Raw genomic sequence first — 22,429 nt, forward strand, 5'->3', positions numbered from 1 at the left:
CCTTGCTCTACAGTCTCACTTATCAATGTCCCATATATAAAAGTAATCTGACAAAGTTTGGTCAAAATCGGTCCAGTAGTTTCGGAGATATAAGGTAAATTAGAGGCCAATACATACGTACGAACATTAACAACCGGTTTTTTGGGTTCCTTAGGTATCAAAACGTCAAGATCCGGTGAAAATATACCAGTGGTATATACCACTGGTTATCGCAGTGGTTCCAAAGTTTTCTCAGTCACGAGGCCCTTTTTCAATAACAATTTTTCCATGGCGCCCTATTCTAAGTAAAGTATGACTAACCCGTAAGAGATAAAAATGAATAAAATTCGTGTATCTTCATTATTTTTTTACTTTATTAACATTAAATTAATAATTATAAATGTCTTGGTTAAATTAATTATGTAACTTTTACAATATTTCGCGGCGCCTCTGTGAAGAGGCCGCGACTCCACGGGGCGCCGCGACGCACAGTTTGATCACTGATATATACTCTCTCTCTCTCTCTCTCTCTCTCTATATATATATATATATATATATATATATATATATATAGTATATAGTATATATTGTACATACTGGGACATAGATATATATCGTATGTATAAAAAACTATTCAATTCTTTAAATATCAAATGTATGAGTTCAGTGCCAAATTAAAGAAATTTTTTTATCCTTATTATGAGGAGAATGATTGAATTATCATTCCTCGGAAAACGTACAGCAAGCACATTTCATAACGTTAAGGAATATACAAAAATATATATATATATTTATTTATAACCAACAAATAAATTAAAAATTGTTTAATTTTTTAAATTGTTTTATGGTAATGAACTCAAGCGCGCGCAGATTCTCCATCCCTTTTTTACCCCTCTCTATCATTTTATCTATCTGTTTATTAACTAATTTTTCTTCTTTACAGATAAAAAGAAAAATTAGTTATTTTTTTCTTCTTTGTAAACAAGAATTTTTTCTTCTTTACAAAAATGTAAAACAAATTGTAGGATGTAGAGGGTATACTGAAATGAAACGACTAGCACTACAGAGGGAATCTTGGAGAGCTGCATCAAACCAGTCAAATGACTGAAGACAAAAAAAAAAAAAAAAAAAAAAAACAGAAAAGAAGTAAAAGAGTTTGTAATGTAATATCTTAAGATTTCTAAAATCTGCTTAATGGTCTAGCAGTAAAAATAAACTATTTATCGGTACCAGAATAATTATTAAATAATATTTCTTTTTTTTTTTAATATCGTATTAAAAACATTTTGTAGAATTTATTTGGTTGCGATAAGAATTCAATTACATTTAGTTCGATATTTTATAAACATTATAAAAAACATTCTAAAAAAAATATTTTTTCTAATTAATTACAAAATTTAATAGGCAGTTTATTTTCTGTTTATTTGCTTATTAAATTGATTATACTTTTTTATGTAATATTTTGTCTAGTCTGTCTGGTTTTAGAAAATATAATAATATTATTTATAAATGTAGTAAGAAATTTAAAAAAAATATATTTTTATTTATTATCTAATTTAACAAATAAATAATCTGTTATATAAAAACAACTTTAAAGTTACTCAAAATAGGACTATTTATGATTGTTTTTCTTTAATATATTAATAACATGTTAATTAGCCTGTAAACAAAGTAAGATATTTAAATGAATGCCCTTCTTTTGACCTTATTGTGAAATGTTTTATGATTACACGCTTGATTTACAATTTTAAAATGTTAATACTAATTATAATGTTTCCTTTTTACAAGAATAAATTCTTTTTTAATATTTCAAAGGAAATTTAAGAAATATTAATTTTAAATACCTTTCGTTAAAAGTATTTTTTAAATTTTAACAGGGATCTTCAATCATTGATCGTTTTTTTTTACAGTTTACTCATGGAGTTTTATTTTAAACGTAAAATTTCTAAAGGGAAAAAATAATATAAAATAGAATTATCTTCCGTATGATATACAGTGACAACCTTTCTTTCTGTCTTTATTATTTCAGACGGTACTGGGTTTGAATGTCAGTCAAGACTGGCTTTTTTCCACAGTTTTTACTGTGTCATTGTTTTTTATCCACAAATATTGTCAACAATTATAAACAATTATCCAAGTGAATATTTTAACCGAGTAATTCCTCTCTTTGTAAAATAAAAGAAAATCATTCTAGCTACCTCTGCCTATGCTTATCTAAAAACTCACATTTTTGTTTGATAGATAAGATTCTCATATTACGGATCTTTATCGAAGTTGTATCAAGTAGAAATAAAATTTATTATCCAATTATAAACAAAAAGAATATGACCGGTATGGTGTACAACGTACATGAAGAAGAAAAATTTTAATTCTTTTAAAATAGAGACCTGACGTACAAAGGAAAATAACGATAGTTTATTTATTTTTTACACGCAATATGAACTTCATTTCTCGTTATTTCATAACGGCACAATTACTTATTAAATTGTATTATGTAGAATTAGCTAATGGATAAGTCCAATCTGCAGCCTTGGTATATATGAACAAGTAATTAATTTTATTTAGTTTATAAAAAAAAAAACAAAAGAAGCAAACGGTTTGTAAACGTTTACACAAAGCACATTTTTAAATTGTTAATCTATTACGATCTTTTTTGAGCTATTGTTGGAACATTACATCGCGCAAACGACCCCCATTTTCTGTCTCACAAAGTTGTATTCTTTCTAAAGAGTTTTCCATGATATAAATTAAAACATTCGAAGTTACGAGTTCAATTCGAATATTGATTTTAATTGTCGGATGGTCGTTGGCTTATTAAAATAAACTTTTTGTTTAGATATTCCCAGAGAATTTAATCTGGATCAGTTAAATCCTGCGAACGAGCAGGCCAGTTGATTGCAGAATTCCTTGAAATTATTCTTTTGTCCAAAATCATTCATGAGAGCTGAATACTGAATCGGGCCGTGCATGGATCGTCTTGCCGGAACCACATCATTTGATTGCCAACAGCAACAGCAGGTGGCAGAAAAGTTTGATTTATATGCCGCTATCGATCAGTAGTTACGGCTACGGCATTCTCAACATCTTCAAAAATTATGCCCCAATAATCCTTTTGGATGTAATACTTCACCAGAATGTGCGTTTAAGCGAATATAATTCTCTTTAGTGAGTAACTCTTGGATTTGCCAATTTTTGTTTGTTAACAAAGGCATTATTTAGATTAAAGTAGATTTTATCGCTCATTAGCAAATGGTACATTAAGTTTTTAGCTTCTCATACCCAGTCTTGAAACTGTACGGCATAATTTTTTAGGCATTGTTGGGGAAAATAATACTGTAGTCCCGGCGAGGTGTCCCCTTGGGTGACTTATGCTAGAAGCAGGATGATTTATAACCGAGACCTTGCTGCTTGGGTTCCTCTGACGGGAATGGCAAAGCCGGGCCTGAAGGAGGGACCTGGGTGGTTGGCATCTCCCAAGACGAATGATGCTTGATTGCAGGTCCAATCCTGGGAGGCTGGTTGGTGAGGAGGAGGTTTAATTGGTATAGCACAGGTACACATACGCACATTAGCATGATATTGCGGGGAACTTGTTAGGGAGTCCAACACGATGTCCGTGGGATTACTCCAACTCATCAAAAAAAAAGAAGGAAAGTCAATTATATTATAGTGTGTACGCTTGTGCATCTGCGGGGAGGTCCAATCGAACGAACACGTGATGTTTGACTGCCCTGCTCTGGGGAGCCATGTCCAGGCCACCCTGGAACTTCGAGGTCAAGGGGAAAATTGGCCACTTACAAGCGGCGAGTCAATGTGGCGGAAGCCGCATTGTCGGACTGTGTGGGAGTTTCTTGATGCGGTTGCTTTATGCAACCGGCATCAGTAGTTTACATAAGGAAAAGACTTGCTGGGGGAAGCTAACCCTGAGTATGGCTGACCACCAGCCAATTATGGCTCCAAGCGCTGTAAAATGGTGGACAGGTACTTCATAGCATTCATAGACCTAGGCGTTGCAGCGAATTGCTGTCTAACGAAATAAATTTTAATTTATCGATGTCATATATCCTTTAATAGTTGACGGGTGCATCTATCCATATTAGTAATATATGACAAGTGAGGCGGTGGGACACGCAAGCCGGTGATGTATGGCACCGCGCTTAGTCCGCTCACGCTGTTAGGTAAGCTCTAGGAGTTATTTACGAAACTGTCGCTAAACTATTTCGAGGCTCAGTTGCTGTTTGTGGCACGGACGTTCGGTCTTATTCTTCAGAGCGACCTAATGGGGTGGTAGCGGGAGAAATGGTAGACAAACCAATATACTCTTGGGTTGTTTAGTCTTTTACCATTATTTGCAACAAATGTTTAACTGAAGATAACGTCTTCCAAAGTTGATGTTTCTGGATTCTCTTCTACAGTCTCTCGTAATCGTTGAATATTCTCTTCACTTCACGCTGTACGTGATCTTTCAAATTTTAACGTATCTCTTACTGAGCCTTGTCGTAAACGTTTCACCAAGTGCCTAATCATGTAAGCAGAGGCTGGATTCCTTATATTGAAGTAGTGACAATAAGTTTGTTGAATCTGTGTTATTGATAGTGATTTTCAAAATAAAATTCTATGATTTTCGTTCGCTAAACAATTGTGCTTCTTTTCAATATTAATTTCCGAGATTTCCTTTATAAGGTTTGAAAAGAAAATTAACAAAAAGAGTTAAAATTATAAAGTTATAAATTTTACATCGCTTGCGCCAAATTTTACATCGGTTTCTTTTGCGCCAACGTAGTACGGTAATGTTTTTCCTTACAACACCGATGTTAACGAACATAGAACATAACAAGTAAGTTGACGCCTTCGAGAAATATCATATGATATTTCCATACAGATTAATAATAATTTAAAAGTGTAAAAATTTTAACACAGAATTGTACTCTTTTTCAGCAGATACATCGAAATTAGAATGAAATAAGGCCAGAAAAAGTTTTTGCCAAATCAGTTTTGTTCTTAATCCAGAAGAACATTATAAGATAAGTGTAGACAATAAAACTTGTAATCATACTAAACATATATTTTTTTTTTGTTCTAGCGATCCGGGTTGAACCACCGTAAGGATTCTGCTGGTGGGCTGTGTAGTGAAGATGTAACACCTTCTGAAGAAAAATTATTGACATGCGAATTTTATCCATTTGCTGTTGTCTTAAGACTTCGAGTTTTACAGGTAAAATTAACAGATTTTAATCTGTATTTTTGTTTATTTTATTAGTATATTAATTGCAATAAATATATTTATTGTCATATTTGGTATTATTACTTGTCTATTATTACAGAGTTTTTAAATATGTTTTTCTACAAAATATGTGTAGGATGATATTAAATATTTTATAAAAATAAAAAATACAAACACAAACAATAAAACCAACCTAAAAACAATTAAACTGATGAAACTGTATTCCGTCATAGTGAAAATGCAATCTGCCCGATGAACTATGTTTTTGTTGACTTTCAGAATTTCGACGAAGTTGTTTCATATCAATTGTACTTTTTTCTTCTTTTTTTTTTGTTCTTTCAGTAGCGGAGGAAAAAGCTCTGCCAGCCGCCGTCAGGCCCGTACTGACGGCAGTGCGAGGCTCTCACCCGCTAAAAAACCTCCCCTTCTACCATGCAGGGGCCGGATCTAAGCCATATGATATGTACAGCCCCTGCATGATCACCCAGGCACTCCACTATCTGAATCCGTGTGACCGGAAGGCGTCCCCAGAGAGCGAACGACGAGCGACGACTCCGAGGAGCCCCCGCCGCCCACCCCCAGAAGCTGGCCTCCCTCGATCACCCGTCATCGAACTATAAGCCTCCATAGATTCGCATCAACTCAGCCTGCCGTCGCCTCTCTTCATTGGCCTTCTCTCGTATCAGTGATGCGATCGTAGTCGAGACACACTCCCACTTGTTGCCATTGCTGAGCATTACCTCGATTACATTGTTGGCCCCCTCCACACCCTGACCCTCAAGCACTACACGGAAGTTGCGCCATCTAGGGCAAAAAAATACTACATGCTCTGCTGTATCCAGTCCGCCGCAATCGTGACAGCGACTTGTATGGCACCTGCCCATTCTGTACAGGTAGTCTCGAAAACATCCATGTCCAGACAGGAACTGGGTGAATTCGTAGGCTGTATTACCATGCTTTCGCTCCACCCAGTTCCTGACGTCTCGTATGAGCCCATACCTTCCTTTGTCTGAATCTCTCCATATGTCACGCCAAGCCATGTAGAGATCGTCAATTGTCTCCTTTCTGTCCCTCCTATTCACTATTGCAGCTCTCATTTGCGCTTGTAAGTCTAAGGACGGTACTCCAGCTATAACCGAAGCCACCTCGGAGCTGATCGTTCGATACCCTGCGATGACACGTATGTTCAGCCTACGTTTCGTGACGCAGCAATTGCTCCACGAAAGTTCCGTCTAGCAAGCCGTAGCCTTCCGAGCTCCTCTTCGATGTTCTCACCCCGCCTTTGCGTTCGCTTGAGGCAGCGCCTACTCACCACACATCTTCTTCTCAATTCGGCGAGTTCGGGAGTCCACCAATATACTCCTGCACGCCCTGCAGTCACTTCCTTAATTACACCCGTTTCCACTCCCACCCTGAAAACTGTGTCTATCAGCTCATTCAAATCCGTGTCTTCGCTACAGCCAAGTTCAAAATCAATAGCCGCCCTGAACTGCGCGACACTTTTCTTTCTTTTTTTCCTGTTTAGCCTCCAGTAACTACCGTTTAGATAATTCTTCAGAGGATGAATGAGGATGATATGTATAAGTGTAAATGAAGTGTAGTCTTGTACATTCTCAGTTCGACCATTCCTGAGATGTATGGTTAATTGAATCCCAACCACCAAAGAATACCGGTATCCACGATAACCCAACCACCAAAGAACACCGGTATCCACGATCTAGTATTCAAATCCGTGCAAAAATAACTGGCTTTACTAGGACTTGAACGCTGGAACTCTCGACTTCCAAATCAGCTGATTTGGGATGACGCGTTAACCACTAGACCAACCCGGTGGGTTGAACTGCGCGACACTACCTGAATGAAACCTCACGCTCTTGGTACCTGCCCGTTCTTCCTGGATAATATCGCCAATTTCAAAAATTATTAGCCTGTGGTCACTGAGGGTCTCCTTCCCCAACACTTCCCATCCCAACAACCTCTGCAAGCCTCTCATGTTCACAAATGTCAGATCTGGGACAGAAATCACCACTCCTCCTCTCTCGAACGTCATTTCGCCCCTTCGATTGATTTACTGAAGGTCCACTGAAGCCATAGCGTCCTCAAGAAGTCTGCCTCTTTGATCATCGATGGCTGATCCCCAACTCCGAACCTTAAATTAAAATCTCCGCCCACCTCGACGATTTTCGACTTCCATCTGGCAATTTCCTCCACCAATTCATCAACCATTCCCGCATAAACTAAAAAGCCAGAGTTAGGCGAGAAGTTTTTTTTAAGACTTAGGCGTTTATTACCTATTTAATGTAGTTATTTTATGCTAAACATAAAATAGTGTATTTTTGAACCTAGTTTTTCTTTTTGCCAGGTTTCTCGAAACCTACTAAAAATACTGTCCTTGGATCTATATTTTTTCATTTTTCAAATCAGATTTCATAGAAAAAAACAAATTTACCACTTAGGTCCCAAGAATTACAGTCTGGCTTAATTTTACTAAAGGGTACATAAATCGGGGCGAAATTTTTCGCCAGTTGAAACTTCCCAATGAAAAGTTTGCGTATGTATATATGAAATTTCTTCTTTATTTTTACCAGCAAAACGTATTCTGAAAGTTTGTTGCATTATTTGTGAATCACTTGTAAAATAATACAAATATTAAAGAGTCAACTTTTAGTTTTATTTAATAATTTTTCTAGATGTCTAGTAGATGTAAAATATTTGTTTTAGTACTTGAATTTTTATTATACGAAACTATTTTTAAACGACAGTTCGTAAGAAAAATATAATATACCCTGACAATTTAAAATAGAATTTCAACGTTTATCTTTTTAAATTTAGCAGTAATTAATATAATTATAAGGTAATTTAACTACAAAATTTGTCAGTTTAAAATTCATATACATCTATATAAATAAAAAAGTAAGTGTTCGTTTGTTCAAAATAAATCTTCGAAAGTTCTTCACCGATTGCTTTGAAAATTTGACACAACGTTGCATTCAAATACGCGCGTTTTTATATACCTACTATTTATATACCTAAGATGTCACCCCTGTGACAGGTAAAAACATGCTTTTTTAAATAATAAAAAATACAGCGCTATCTGTTGAACGTAAAAGCAACTCACGCTATACTATATATTTTACGAATCCATTTCAGTGTTTCCGATTTGTGTGTCCACTATAGACTAAAAAACTACTGGACCGATTTACGCGCGGGGAAAAAGGGAGAAAGGGAAAATCAGAAAACATAAAAGGGAATAAGGGGAAAATGGAAAAAAGAAAAAATGCTAAAATGGGGAAAAGGAAGTGGAAAGGGTAAATGAGTAAAAAGGAAAGGGAAAATAAAGGAAAGAAAAGAGGAAGGAAAGGGGTAGGGGGAAATGTGGAAAGGGAATATGAAAATAGGAAAAGGAAATGGAGAAAGTAGGGAAAAGAAATGGTGAATGGGGTAAAAGGGTGCAAGGGAAAGGTTAAATTTTGTGAAATTCCGTAATGTTTTATCAAACTTTCAATTATGTTCATTTAATCTATATATATATATATGTATATATATATATATATATATATATATATATACTCAAATGTAGTAATTTAAAAATGATAACAGAAAAGTAATAAATGATTTAACTATTATATCCTTGCATTTATAATCTTACATATTTTTTATAAATGTATAATCGACCCAAGAATTGATTCTATTAGCTACGGAAATTCAAATAGAATATACGTAATTGGTGGTCACATTTAAATTTTCAGTAGCATCCAATAACATTGCTATAAAAGATATTAATAAATAAGTGCGAAACGGATTTTAGGTTTGTATTTAAACCAACTAAAAAAATCTTTAAGACTTTGATAACTATTAAACCAAATCGTTCCCTAAATACTTAAATTTAAAAAGAAAATTTGAATTACAATAATCAATATTATTAAAATCAAATGATAAATAAGTTGTGCCATTTATATAACCTTGAACCGGATATTTTGAATCATTCCATTTTTCAACAAAAATAATTACATTACTATTTTGTTTAATATCATACAAAAGTAACAGGAATTCATACGAGTGGAAAATTAATTCTTTAATTATTACAACAAAAATTTAAAAAAAAAACTACAGTTTAGATTTAGAAACATTTTTCATAACATAAAGATGTTACGTGATCTAATTAAAATTAACAAGAAAATTTTCTACATGAAAAACCACTTCGACAAAATCTTCATATGCTTAAAAATACCATGGTAGTTCAATAATGAAAGAGACAAACGGTGTAAAAAAAATAATTATTTATTCATTGAAACGCATACTACTTTTCAATATAATTACCGGTTACATTTAGGCACTTGCCCCAACTTTCTGTGATCTTGATATTCCAGTGGTAAAGAACTATTCATCTTTCGTTTTTAAACCGTATTTGTACCGTATTATTGACCTGAGTTTTTTTTTTTGTAATAAAATCAATCGAAGTAGTATTGCACGTCGGTATGATGAGAAAAGAAATGGGGAATTTTTTCGTTCTTACATAGTAATATATTTTAGAAAAACGAAAGAAAAATATAACGTTAGAAAAACGAAAAATAAATATGAAAAAATTGAATGCAACTATAAAATTTGTCCGTTAGATTTTTTTTTTAACTTGAGTATATATAATTTCACGGATAATGAAAGTATATATATATATATAGTAACGGGGCCAGTGTAACGTGTTTCTTTCAGAAAAAAGAGATAGAGAAAATAAAGAAAAAACAATGTAGAAGGAACCAAGAGGGATTTTTAATTTAAAAAAAAACGGGTCTATTTAACAAATTGTTCTTTGTAATACAGACAATTGCATCTCCAAAAGTTCTTCAATGTAAAGTGTAAATTTACATTGAATTAATTAATTAATACATTAAATCATAATAGTTTCATAATTTAGTTAAATTCATATTTTTATAAACACACTGTCTAGCTAGAACAAATATAATTAATTAGTAATGTTGTTTATTTGACATTTTAAAGGAAAGTGAAGTTATAAGTTATTAATTGCTTAATAATACTTAACCTCAGCTGGTTCATTATTAAAAAAGTAAGAAAATGACAGGATGTTTACAATTATCATGAGTATGAAGAAAATACATGAATCTGAACATACTGCATGTCAAAAAAGAGGTTTTTTTTTCTAATAGTCACATGAGACTATATTTATAAATATCAGTTTTTTTTCAGTAATACAAGATAAACAAAGTACATTATTATAATACAATTGAATAAATGTATTTTACATTTTTTTTATAAAAATAAATATATAATAGCGGTGATCATAAGAATGTATAAGAATAGTAATACAATAAGAATAATTATAATGCTCAGAATATTAATAATTTTGTAATAATATACTTTAACATATATATATTCTTGTACACTTGTACCTATAATCTATAACGACTAGGATTTTTTTAAATGTATTGTTCGTGACGCAGGAGAAGATGTGCCCAGTGGTCCGAATAACCATGGTGCCATTGAATTTAAAGTGTAAATAATCATAACTTATTGCACATTTAGTGACTTATTCCATCTAACATACATACAATGCGCGCGCGTATGTGTGTGTTGTCTGTGTATGTGTTTGTGTGTAGTATATATGTACTTGTAAATGTAGTATAATAATTAATCTGTAGAGTAGAGTGTTAGAAGAGCAGACCAGAAAGATTCGACCACAAGGATTACCGGACTGGAAAAAGAGCCTATAAAAAAACGTAGGAGACGCGGACAACAAAAATGATTACTTGAACAATCGAAAGGACAGATCGGATACTGGTTCTGCAGGTCAGGAGGTATAACTATTACCGGGGATCAGCAGACAGAGTGTATAGTTTTGCAAGCCCAAGTTCGGTGCAACATTTGATAAAAGCGATAACAGTGTTTGATAAAAACGAGTGAAGTGTGCAGCTTATCGAGTATTTAGTTGAAAACAAGAAGCCGTTCGATGAGTTATTTGTTAATAGGAATGAAAATGACAGTATTCGATTCATTCATAAAGTGTAGGATAGTTCTTTTTTAAACGGTAAAAGTAAATGATATTTGCAGAAATTGTAGATTTTTCTATTGTTATCTTATTGTAAATGCAATATTAGTTTCGATCAGTCATAATAACGTGTTTAGTAAATTGGACTGTATTTTGATATTTATTAACTTATTTCCTATTAAACAAATGCTGTCCTTTTTATTTGAGTTACTATTTTGTTTATTATATATATTTATTATTTATTTTATCTTATATTTTTTTGTATTAATAACTTATTTATTTTTTTTGTATTGTATTGTATATGCAATATATTATATTATATATATATATTGTTACCACATATATGGCAAATTTAATATCGTAGGCCGAACACGGTATAGCAACTCAGATGCGAACTGGCGCACAGTATACGGACGTGCTGATACAAGCATCACTTCCACCGCGCAGTTCTCCTACCATAGCGGTGTTGCAACCACCCTTAGGCTCCAATAAAAGAGCGTGCACCTCGAGAGTGAATTCAATTCATCGTCGACCACCACTTGGAGAAGACCAAGAAGAAGAAGAAGATGGAAGAAGTTCCCTGGCCGGCTTAACGTGGGATCTCCTGGGGATGCCAACATCCCCGCCGACTGAGTCGTTGGTCGCGGACGCTACCTTCCTGCTTCAGCACCAGCTCGCCAGGCTTCAATCGCCCTGGCCGGTGGACTCGGCAGCAGTAGCCGGTCCAGCGTGGGATCACACGGGAAGAACCGCCTCGGCTGTGCCGGCGAAGGACGACCGACGCCGATCCAACACTGTGGGGCTCTGGGGGCCACCATTGCCACGCTGTAGTGGGGACCCAACTGCCGCTGAGGGAAAGCCCGGTCGGACTTCAATGGACGAGCCGTAACTCCCCGACTTAGCTGGAGGCCAGCTTTCGGACCCAACAGCTATTCTCTGAGCTAACGCAAAAAATGACTCTTTGCAGAGCCACCACAAGGTTGTGGATTGCTAACCGTCGAAGCCATTCTACGACAACAGCTATTCTCAGGGCTATCCTCTTCTTTTTCCTATTTAGCCTCCGGTAACTACCGGTTAGATAATTCTTCAGAGGATGAATGAGGATGATATGTATGAGTGTAAATGAAGTGTTAGTCTTGTACATTCTCAGTTCGACCATTCCTGAGATGTGTGGTTAATTGAAACCCAACCACCAAAGAACACCGGTATCCACGATCTAGTATTCAAATCCATGTAAAAATATCTGGCTTTACTAGGATTTGAACGCTGTAACTTTCGACTTCCAAATCAGCTGATTTGGGAAGACGCGTTAACCACTACACCAACCCGGTGGGTTCTCAGGGCTACCCTAAGGTTAGCAATTATAACGAGCTGTCGAAGCCAATTGACAACAAAGGCGGTCCTTTGCAGGGCCATCATAATATTAGTAAATGCCACGTGCCGTCGAAGCCATTCGGGGACAATGTCACATTGTGACAATGATATTGTCCCGAATGTATATATATATATATTATCTACACATATTTTTGTATAGTTTTGTATTTAATTTTAATTTACTATTCTATATTTACTGATGGTAATAGTTTAGCAATCGATTTAATTTTTTGTGAATGTTTCTGAAGCATTTACTTTTATTATTTTTTATAATAATAACAAAAAATAAATAATACAATAAATGTAATTGAAGATACATTTTTCAATAAACTTTATCACGATTTACCTTCGATGAAATGTAAACAATTATTACTGATTTATTATTTATCGTTCAAAAGTTTATTCCTCTTTATTGTAAATAAATGGTTTTTTGTGAATTTAAAATAAGATAATAAAAAAATAATAATAATAATAAATGGTTTAGTTCAAATGAAAATATTTGAAACATTATGTCATTTGCTAAAAAAGAAAGAAAACATAAAAAATTTGTATTCAGTAAACCAGTTATATAAAAAAATTAACATAAATTTTTAATTTATTTTAATAGCTGCTGACGTTTTATGATCGAACTAGCTTTCTTTTTCTTTGAAGTTATATTAAGTAGATCGCTAGCTATTCATCAATGTCAAAAATAAGTCGTTTAAGGTAAAATAAAGTAGATATGATAACATTGTTAGGTATTAACCAATCATGCAATGAAATGAAAAGATATTACTCCATTTAAATATTCATTTATCTTGTGACATAAATTTATTAATGGTGTATCTGGGTTGCGACTTTATATTAAGTTATTGACATACTCTATAATAATATTTTGTAATGCTAATACTCACTTATTATTTTGTATTGTTATAAGGTACTAATTTATTGAGTTTATAACTTTTTTTTTTTTAAATCCTTAGTTTTTCTTCATTTTTTCCACACCATTTTATATTTTAATATTTTTAGTAATATATTTTCATTGCAATCTTAATTTTTTTTTAAAAGCCAATACCATAACTAATATTTTAATTTTTGGAGGGAAAGTTTTGGGACAGAATTAAATATCATTTAAATTGAACAAAAATAATAATATAATATAGGAATTTATAAGTATTTAATGATATAAAAAATCTAACTGTTTTCTCATGAGTTTAGCCAATAAGTTAACATATCAAAAGGGTTACATCCACTAGCTGTCTTTTTGAAAAAGCAGCTAAAATTTTTTTTAACGAATCAATCCCTCATCGATTTTTATTCATTTTTATAGTCCTGTTTTTATAAAAAAAAAAGTCTCTCTCTCTTTCTATTGAGCTATATATATATATATATATATCTTTACTAACTTAAATGTAATTTATTTAAGTTTATTTTCCTCTTGATTGGATACAATTAAATATAATAATAAGACATATTTTACTTAAAAATATCTTTATTAATCTCTTGGGTTAACCAATCAACTATACAAACTTAGAAATTAAATACACTACGTTTCACTTAGAATTTTCTAAGCTTCCTCAGGTGACAATAAACATATCACACAAAATTCTCTTGCATACTAACAAATTAACTGGTCTACCCATCCTAAATAACAATATTTTATCCCCACCTTATTGTAATAGATCTCCCCTTATTCATACCTAATTCATCTTATCTTCAGATAATTATCTCTTTATATAACCCTTACATATATATGAAACTAGCCATGGGGCTCTGTCCCTTGGACCCCTCTGTGTTCATTAAACGCATGCTTGTGAGTACAATAATGATAAATAAAAATTAACACGTGTTCAATTATTAAAAACTATCAGTATTGTTATTTTTCAGAGCGATAGTGGTCAGTATAGGATCCAAACATTTCAAACTAGCCGGCCTCCATTTAAACTATCGGTTACCCGACCTTTGTAAGGGTAAAAAAGTATTTTGCTCGGTTCTTAGCGTTTCCCGACATACACTACTAGGAGGTGACAGAAAGATTTTCACCAGCCGACATTCGATAACGAACCGTTTCCGAACCTATCTTTATACGATATTTCGTTTTTATTTTCTTCAGTAGAACATGTAATGAAAATTTGTTATGTTATTCGTAAGTTTCCCCATTTAATCTATTAATAATGGATTGCAGTTTTTTAAAATTTGTTATAAAATTATTTTTGTTACACGACTGCCCAATAAGGAGTGTAATGTATTTTGGGTGTACGTATGTATGTATGTTTGTTTCGCCATAGTAACTCAACGATTGAACCGATTTATATGTATGACATCACGCTGAAATCCTTACGTTACCGGAGGTGTCATAGGTTATATGACACCTCCGGTCATAGGTTTATACGACTATAAATATGTTGTACATGTAGCGTATGTTATATACGAGTATAAATATATATGTTTAAATAAATTAAAAAAATTGGAAAAAAAATTGTACTATACTCGTATACAAATACTATTTAAAAATTGTCATCCACACGATCTTTAACTATCCTGGACATCAACAATCCATAATGATATGCTGACGATGGCTTAACGCAAAAAATGACATAAAATCGCCAAGAGTGGCGGAAAAGTATCAGGAGGGCTGACCTCAAACAAGGAACAAGCCAGGGGATTGATTGATTGATGATCGTTAAACTGAATCGAGATTAGTGGACTAATGTCATTTGGATAACAATAATAGGAAGTTGTGAAAATAATTTAGACAAAATTTTATTTTTTTTTATTCACACTATAATTTCTTGTAAATTTAATAATAATAATCTATATAAATAAAAATGTAAATGTTCCTTTGTTCAAAATCGTAAAACTCTAAAAGTTCTTTACAGATTGCTTTGAAATTTTGACACAATGTTGCATTCGAATACGCGTGTGTTTTTTATACCTATTATATATATATATATATATATATATATATATATACCTATGATGTCACACCTGTGACAGGTAAAAACATGCTGTTTTTGAAAAACAGCGCTTTTGTTGGACGTAAAAACAACACGTTATATTAAATATTTTACGATTCCATTTCAATATTTCCGATATGTGTGTCTGATTTAGAATAAAAAACTACCGGACCGATATACACGCGGGTAAAACAAAGAACGGGAAAAATCGGAAAAGGAAAATATCGGGAAAAATCGAAAAAGGTAAAAGGGAAGAAGGGGAAATAGTAAAAATGAAAAGGGGGAAAACGGGAAAAGGAAATGGAAAGGGGGAAAGAGTAAGGGGAAAAGAAAATAAGAGAAAGACAAATGGAGGAAAGGGAAATAGGGAAAGTGAAAAATAGGGATAAGGAATATGGTGTAAATGAAATGGGAAAAAGGAAACTGAGTAAAAGGGGGAAAGGGAAAAGGGGAAAGAGGAAAATGAAAGGGGAGTGGAAAATAAGAAAATGGTGGAAGGGTAAAAGAGAAAGGTTGAATTTTGTGAAGTTCCGTAATGTTCATTATGTTAATGTTTTATCAAACTTTCAATTGTGTTCATTTAACCAATATATATACTCAAATCTAACAATAGCGAAGCATTGCCGGGTGTGCTACTTTTTAATAATAATAGTAATAAAAAGTAAATAATATAAAAAGTGTAATTAAAGATAGATTTTTAGATTTTTGAATTAACGTACCACGATTTTCATTTGCTGGTTTAAGATCATCCCAGTCAAATACTCTGTTATATACGTATATAGAACCAGGATTTAGAATATTATTAGCTGTGAACACATATTGTTGAGTTATATTATTTTTTGTTATGTTAAAATATTTTGGGTCTTGTATTTCACCAAATCTTTTATATAAATTTTCTGAAGATGATTCCAATAGTATGTTAGAAGTTAGAAACGAATTTTTAACAGATGTATTAAAAGTTGTTGTTATTTCTACTTCTGTAAAAATAGTACAAGATTGTTTAAATTTTATCATATATATTTCTAAAGTTTCTGGACTGCCATCATCTGTTCTTTTACCACAAGAATCGATACCTTTCTTGTCTAAACACGATATTATGGAACATACTTGAAAACCGCCAGTTTTTAAGCTTTCATCGTAACTTCTTACTCCATTATAAACTGCAAAACCGTATTTATAAGCACCAAATTCATCGCCATTATTATCCGTTTCTGGATATTCATTCTCTAATACATATAATGTTGACATATCTATTTTAAAATTACAACAGAATTCACCATTACATATCTGTTTTGATATTAATGTATTACTGTATAAAGTATTGTTAAACGGATACAGAATGTTGTAATTTATAGATTCATTTATAATCATTGTAGAGTACGAATCCAATTTTTCTGTTTTTACTTTTAATTTTGTTGTATTAAAATCATTCATATTTGTGAAACTGTCGAAAAATAATAACTGTGAGTACGGTGAATCCACTGAAAATAAAATAAAATTTTAATAAAAATAATTCGCCATTTCTTAATCTAAAAAAATAAAATTTATCACTGATCAAACTACTATTATATAAACATTGATATTATGCAATAATATCAGGTACGATTAAATAAATAATAATGTAATTATTTTAACTATTATTTAGACATGTACTCTGCTCTTGTTTCTTCTGAATCCAAATTCTGTGAAGTTATAAAATGAAGAGGAGGATGAGGTTAATAAGTGTATGACGTAGTGAAGTACAATTGAAAATAGTAATTAACATTTAAATAGCATCTTGTCCTACAGTCCATTGTAGTCTGGTTTATAGTACAAATATCTAGCAAACAAATACTAATTTTTGAAATTAATAATGTTTTATTCTATTAGCTCTGACTTTGGTCATTTTGTTTTTAATTTAATAAATTGACATTTCTACTAATGTCAATTTATTAAATAGATATGTTCCTTTTAGACCAAACTTGACCTTTGATATCGAGTAATTTGCGTTATGGCAGTTGCACTGACCTTGAAGGGAAAAAACGAAACGTCCCGTTTCATGGTGGATGGTTAATTGCAACGAAATTTAATTAGGGGTCAAAGGTGAAGTTTAGTCCAACTAACCCAAGCCACGTCTCAAACATGTACGTTCTGAAAAGGAACAACCAGGTCAAACCGTTAAAAACTTGCGATGTTGGAAAATCAATGAAATTCATAACAATTAGTTAAACGATCGCCGACAACATGAAAGTAAAATATGTCGTCACTTTTCAACTTATGACGTGCTGATCAGATAAACTTGTCGTTAACCTATCCAAAGACACCTTTAAATATATAGGGAAGTTCATTTACGAGTAAGACATGTCGCTGGTCACCAGAAAAGGAGTTTTCCTCTATGATTACATCGACCCGTAGGACAAGCTTGATGAAACGACACTACCGTCGAAAGATGAATTTTACAGCAAACTGACATATGAGTGTAACTCTGTCTCGGCGGGGGCGGTCCTTGGTTGTGACTTTGTAATGCCACGCGAGATTCCACGATAGAACTGGATGAGTGTGCGGTATTTTTCTCCGGCTTCTTTGTGGACCGGAATGGGATTATATTTCCCTTGCTAGGTGACCTAATTTGGTCAACTTATTGGTTGTAGGTTTGAATTTCTATGTTGCGCAAAACATAACTGGTATGAGTGTACGCTGATTTGACTTAACTACTTGTTTGTTTTCTAAGGGACTCACAGTCACGAGCGGTGTTGTCAAAATTGGACTAGGCGCGGGGTTCGCGTTTCCGTGATTTCGGTTAAAGTGTCATATTAGAAAGGCTGTGAAGATGTCCGTTGGAGGTCTACGTGTTGGCGAAATCTGGTAACATTCGACCGGTGCCCTCCTCAACAGGGTTGTGATGACAAAAGGTATCGTATATTCGTTGCAGTTTTCCATCTGCCATAAAACGATTCGTTTCGATGTTTCGCTTTTATTGCGGTGCCAGTGACGTATTAGTGTGGCGTAGGTTGGGTTATTTGGACCAGACCTTTGACCCCCGATTAAATTTCGTTCCAATTTATCACCCACCATAAAGCGGTACGTTTCGATCTTTTGCTTTTGTCGCGGTGTAGATAATTGAAAAAAGATCACAACCGTACACTCGTTATTTACCACCCACTATAAAGCGGGTAGTTTCATTCTTTCGCTTCAAGGTCAGTGCGACTGCCAAAATGCAAGTTACATGGAGTCAAAGGTCAAATTTGGTCCAGAAGAAACATATCCTATCTATTGACATTTACGATATTTTCTTTTTATATTTTTTGTATTATTTTTTCTTGCATTTTAAAAATTAAAATCGATATAATTTATACACTACACAGGAAATTTATAAATAATTATGTACAAAGAGTAACTGCCAAGTATTTAATTCAACTCAGAGATCTAAAAGCTGTTTGTAACAACTGTATTAACCATTCATAATGAAGCGAACATTTTATGAAAATCATTAAACGTATTTCATAATTTCCTCTGATAATTTTTTTTTTTTTTTTGTCTTCAGTCATTTGACTGATTTGATGCAGCTCTCCAAGATTCCCTATCTAGTGCTAGTCGTTTCATTTCAGTATACCCTCTACATCCTACATCCCCAACAATTTGTTTTACATACTCCAAACGTGGCCTGCCTACACAATTTTTCCCTTCTACCTGTCCTTCCAATATTAAAGCGACTATTCCAGGATGCCTTAGTATGTGGCCTATAAGTCTGTCTCTTCTTTTAACTATATTTTTCCAAATGCTTCTTTCTTCATCTATTTGCCGCAATGCCTCTTCATTTGTCACTTCCACCCATCCACCCATCTGATTTTTAACATTCTCCTATAGCACCGCATTTCAAAAGCTTCTAATCTTTTCTTCTCAGATACTCCGATTGTCCAAGTTTCACTTCCATATAAAGCGACACTCCAAACATACACTTTCAAAAATCTTTTCCTGACATTTAAATTAATTTTTGATGTAAACAAATTATATTTCTTACTGAAGGCTAGTTTAGCTTGTGCTATTCGGCATTTTATATCGCTCCTGCTTCGTCCATCATTAGTAATTTTACTTCCCAAATAACAAAATTCTTCTACCTCCATAATCTTTTCTCCTCCTATTTTCACATTCAGCGGTCCATCTTTGTTATTTCTACTACATTTCATTACTTTTGTTTTGTTCTTGTTTATTTTCATGCGATAGTTCTTGCGTAGGACTTCATCTATGCCGTTCATTGTTTCTCCTAAATCCTTTTTACTCTCGGCTAGAATTACTATATCATCAGCAAATCGTAGCATCTTTATCTTTTCAACTTGTACTGTTACTCCGAATCTAAATTGTTCTTTAACATCATTAACTGCTAGTTCCATGTAAAGATTAAAAAGTAACGTAGATAGGGAAATCCTTGTCGGACTCCCTTTCTTATTAGGGCTTCTTTCTTATGTTCTTCAATTGTTATTGTTGCTGTTTGGTTCCTGTACATGTTAGCAATTGTTCTTCTATCTCTGTATTTGAACCCTAATTTTTTTAAAATGCTGAACATTTTATTCCAGTCTACGTTATCGAAAGCCTTTTCTAGGTCTATAAACGCCAAGTATGTTGGTTTGTTTTTCTTTAATCTTCCTTCTACTATTAATCTGAGGCCTAAAATTGCTTCCCTTGTCCCTATACTTTTCCTGAAACCAAATTGGTCTTCTCCTAACACTTCTTCCACTCTCCTCTCAATTCTTCTGTATAAAATTCTAGTTAAGATTTTTGATGCATGACTAGTTAAACTAATTGTTCTGTATTCTTCTCCTCTGATAAAAAGAACCTTAATGCAAAATTTCGTAAAAATTGGAGATGATTTGACTGACTGCATCATAAATGTAAAAAAGCTGACAACTGTGGGTTGTTTCTGATGCACGACTTACAGACACGTACGCACACAACTTAATTTAAAATATGTATAATTTTATTTAAATACAATATTTTTTTCGTTTATTTAATTTAATCATTATAACTAAAACGCTCGCGCATACCCTATTTAATTCACGAGGGTGTGATGGTATTAATGGCCACTAACTAAATTAATGTACTTTTCCAACTTACATACAACAAATGTTGCCTGTGCGATGGGCAGATTGATGTATCTGCTACGCTTAACACACCAGGTACCGAGGCAATCGGACGGTTGAGTTCGATACCCTGCCAGACCTAGTTTCCTTTTTTATACTTAATATATAATATACTTTATATAATTTTTATACTTTTTTATACTTTATATAATTTATTTGTTTAATACTACCGACCACTTGTAACGTTATAACATACCAAACAACCATAACAGCATTTTTTTGAGTGGGGGTGCGAATTTGCAAAACTTTTTTTGCAAATATTTTTATACAGATTTGAATATTAGATCCTGAATACCGGTATTCTTTCGTGGTTGAGTTTCAATTAACCACGCATTTAAGAAATGGTCGACCTGAGACTGTACATGACTACATTACATTTATATTCATACGTTTCATCCTCTGAAGTAATACCTTACAGTTATTCAGGAGGCTAAACAGTAAACATAAAAAAGATTATATGACGCCAGGGTTAAGAAAAGGAGCACCGATCGTTAAAGGTTTTATAAAAACGACGACTGGTAACTTTTATTATAAACTTGATTTATTATAACATTTATTTTCGGTTTAGGACTTTAAATTTTTATTTACCGTTCTTTCGTTTCAGTAAGACATATTGTAAAGCATATTTTCTTTTTGTAAGCCATAATAGAAACCTTTTTCCAAGTTTTTCTACCATTCAATTAAATGTTTTCCAATATTAGTGGTCAGTTAATTTTAATTATCTTTAGATTTTTTTTGTGTTTTCCACACTAGTGTAAATTCGAGAGATTGAAAAACAGTAAGCAAAATTAACTTTAATTAGTTTGTCTTGGAAAAAAAAAATCACTTTTGTAAGAAAATTAAAGAAATTAATAGAAAAGTATTTAGGAATGAAAATTAAAAGTGAAAATAAATAATAGAAATGTTGTTTATTATTTTGTAATACATATAATTATAACAGTATATTCATTAATTTAAAAATAATTTATTAAAATAATTATTACAGAAATGAATGGCAATATAAATGACATTTTATTAAATGAACAACCACGGTTTACTCTAGTCGGTTCTCGACTATCCCAATCGAATATTCTATTGTATAAACTCACAGCAGCTGGATTTTGTATTACGCCTGTATTAACGAATGTATATTCAGTTTTATTATTTTTCGTTATCTTATAGAATGATGGATCTAATATATTACCAAATCGTCGTTTACTTATCGGATCAGATGAATAGACTTTTGAAGATGATTCTAAAATATTAGATGTTACGAAAGAATTATTCACTGAATTATCAAATTTTGCAACAATACTTATATAAGTGAAATATGTAAAGGCTTTTATATATTTGTAATTTGAAAAATATGTCACTGATTCTGGTGAAATATCATCAGTTCTTTTACCACAAGAATCGCTACCGCTGCTACCCAAACAAGATATTATTGAACATACTTGTATACCACCAGTTGCATACTTATTACCGTAACTTCTCACACCACTAAATGCAGCAAAACTATATTTGTGTGCGCCGAATTCGTCACCATTACTCGGTTTATGATACTCAAGATCTATTACGTATAATGTTGTAAAGTTTACACTAAAATCACAGCAAAGTTTTTCATGACAAACTGTTTTATTTATTTGACTAACACTATATAGTGAAAGATTTGTTAACGGAAGTGGTTTAATTTCATTAGCTTCATTTATTGCCTCTACGTTGTATACTTGTAAGTAATCTGTTTTCATTTTCAAAGGAGAGTTTTTCGGGTCACTTTCATTGTAAAAGGAAACTATGTCGCCGGAAGTTGTTCCTGAAA

At 32.9% G+C, this 22,429-nt stretch overlaps 2 protein-coding genes across 3 annotated transcripts in view; one reads left to right on the forward strand and one right to left on the reverse strand.

Annotated features, from left to right (window-relative positions):
* LOC142330729 (uncharacterized) overlaps positions 1–22,429 on the forward strand; it is a 315,974-nt gene that overhangs the window by 169,345 nt on the left and 124,200 nt on the right. The window contains exon 3 of the mRNA XM_075376175.1: positions 5,063–5,194. Within this exon, the coding sequence (XP_075232290.1) occupies positions 5,063–5,194 (132 nt within the window). The remainder of the gene's footprint in view (positions 1–5,062; positions 5,195–22,429) is intronic.
* LOC142330511 (vanin-like protein 1) overlaps positions 14,032–22,429 on the reverse strand; it is a 69,313-nt gene continuing 60,915 nt past the window's right edge. The window contains exon 7 of one of the 2 annotated variants that reach the window (XM_075375830.1): positions 14,032–16,995. In XM_075375830.1, coding sequence (XP_075231945.1) covers positions 16,154–16,995 — 842 coding nt within the window. In that variant the 3' untranslated portion in view covers positions 14,032–16,153. Of the gene's footprint in view, positions 16,996–21,524; positions 22,424–22,429 lie in introns of those variants that run through there. The other variant, XM_075375831.1, reaches the window with a different exon arrangement.

Source organism: Lycorma delicatula, chromosome 9, assembly GCF_047948215.1.
Source record: "Lycorma delicatula isolate Av1 chromosome 9, ASM4794821v1, whole genome shotgun sequence".
In the NCBI taxonomy this organism is placed as follows: domain Eukaryota; kingdom Metazoa; phylum Arthropoda; class Insecta; order Hemiptera; family Fulgoridae; genus Lycorma; species Lycorma delicatula.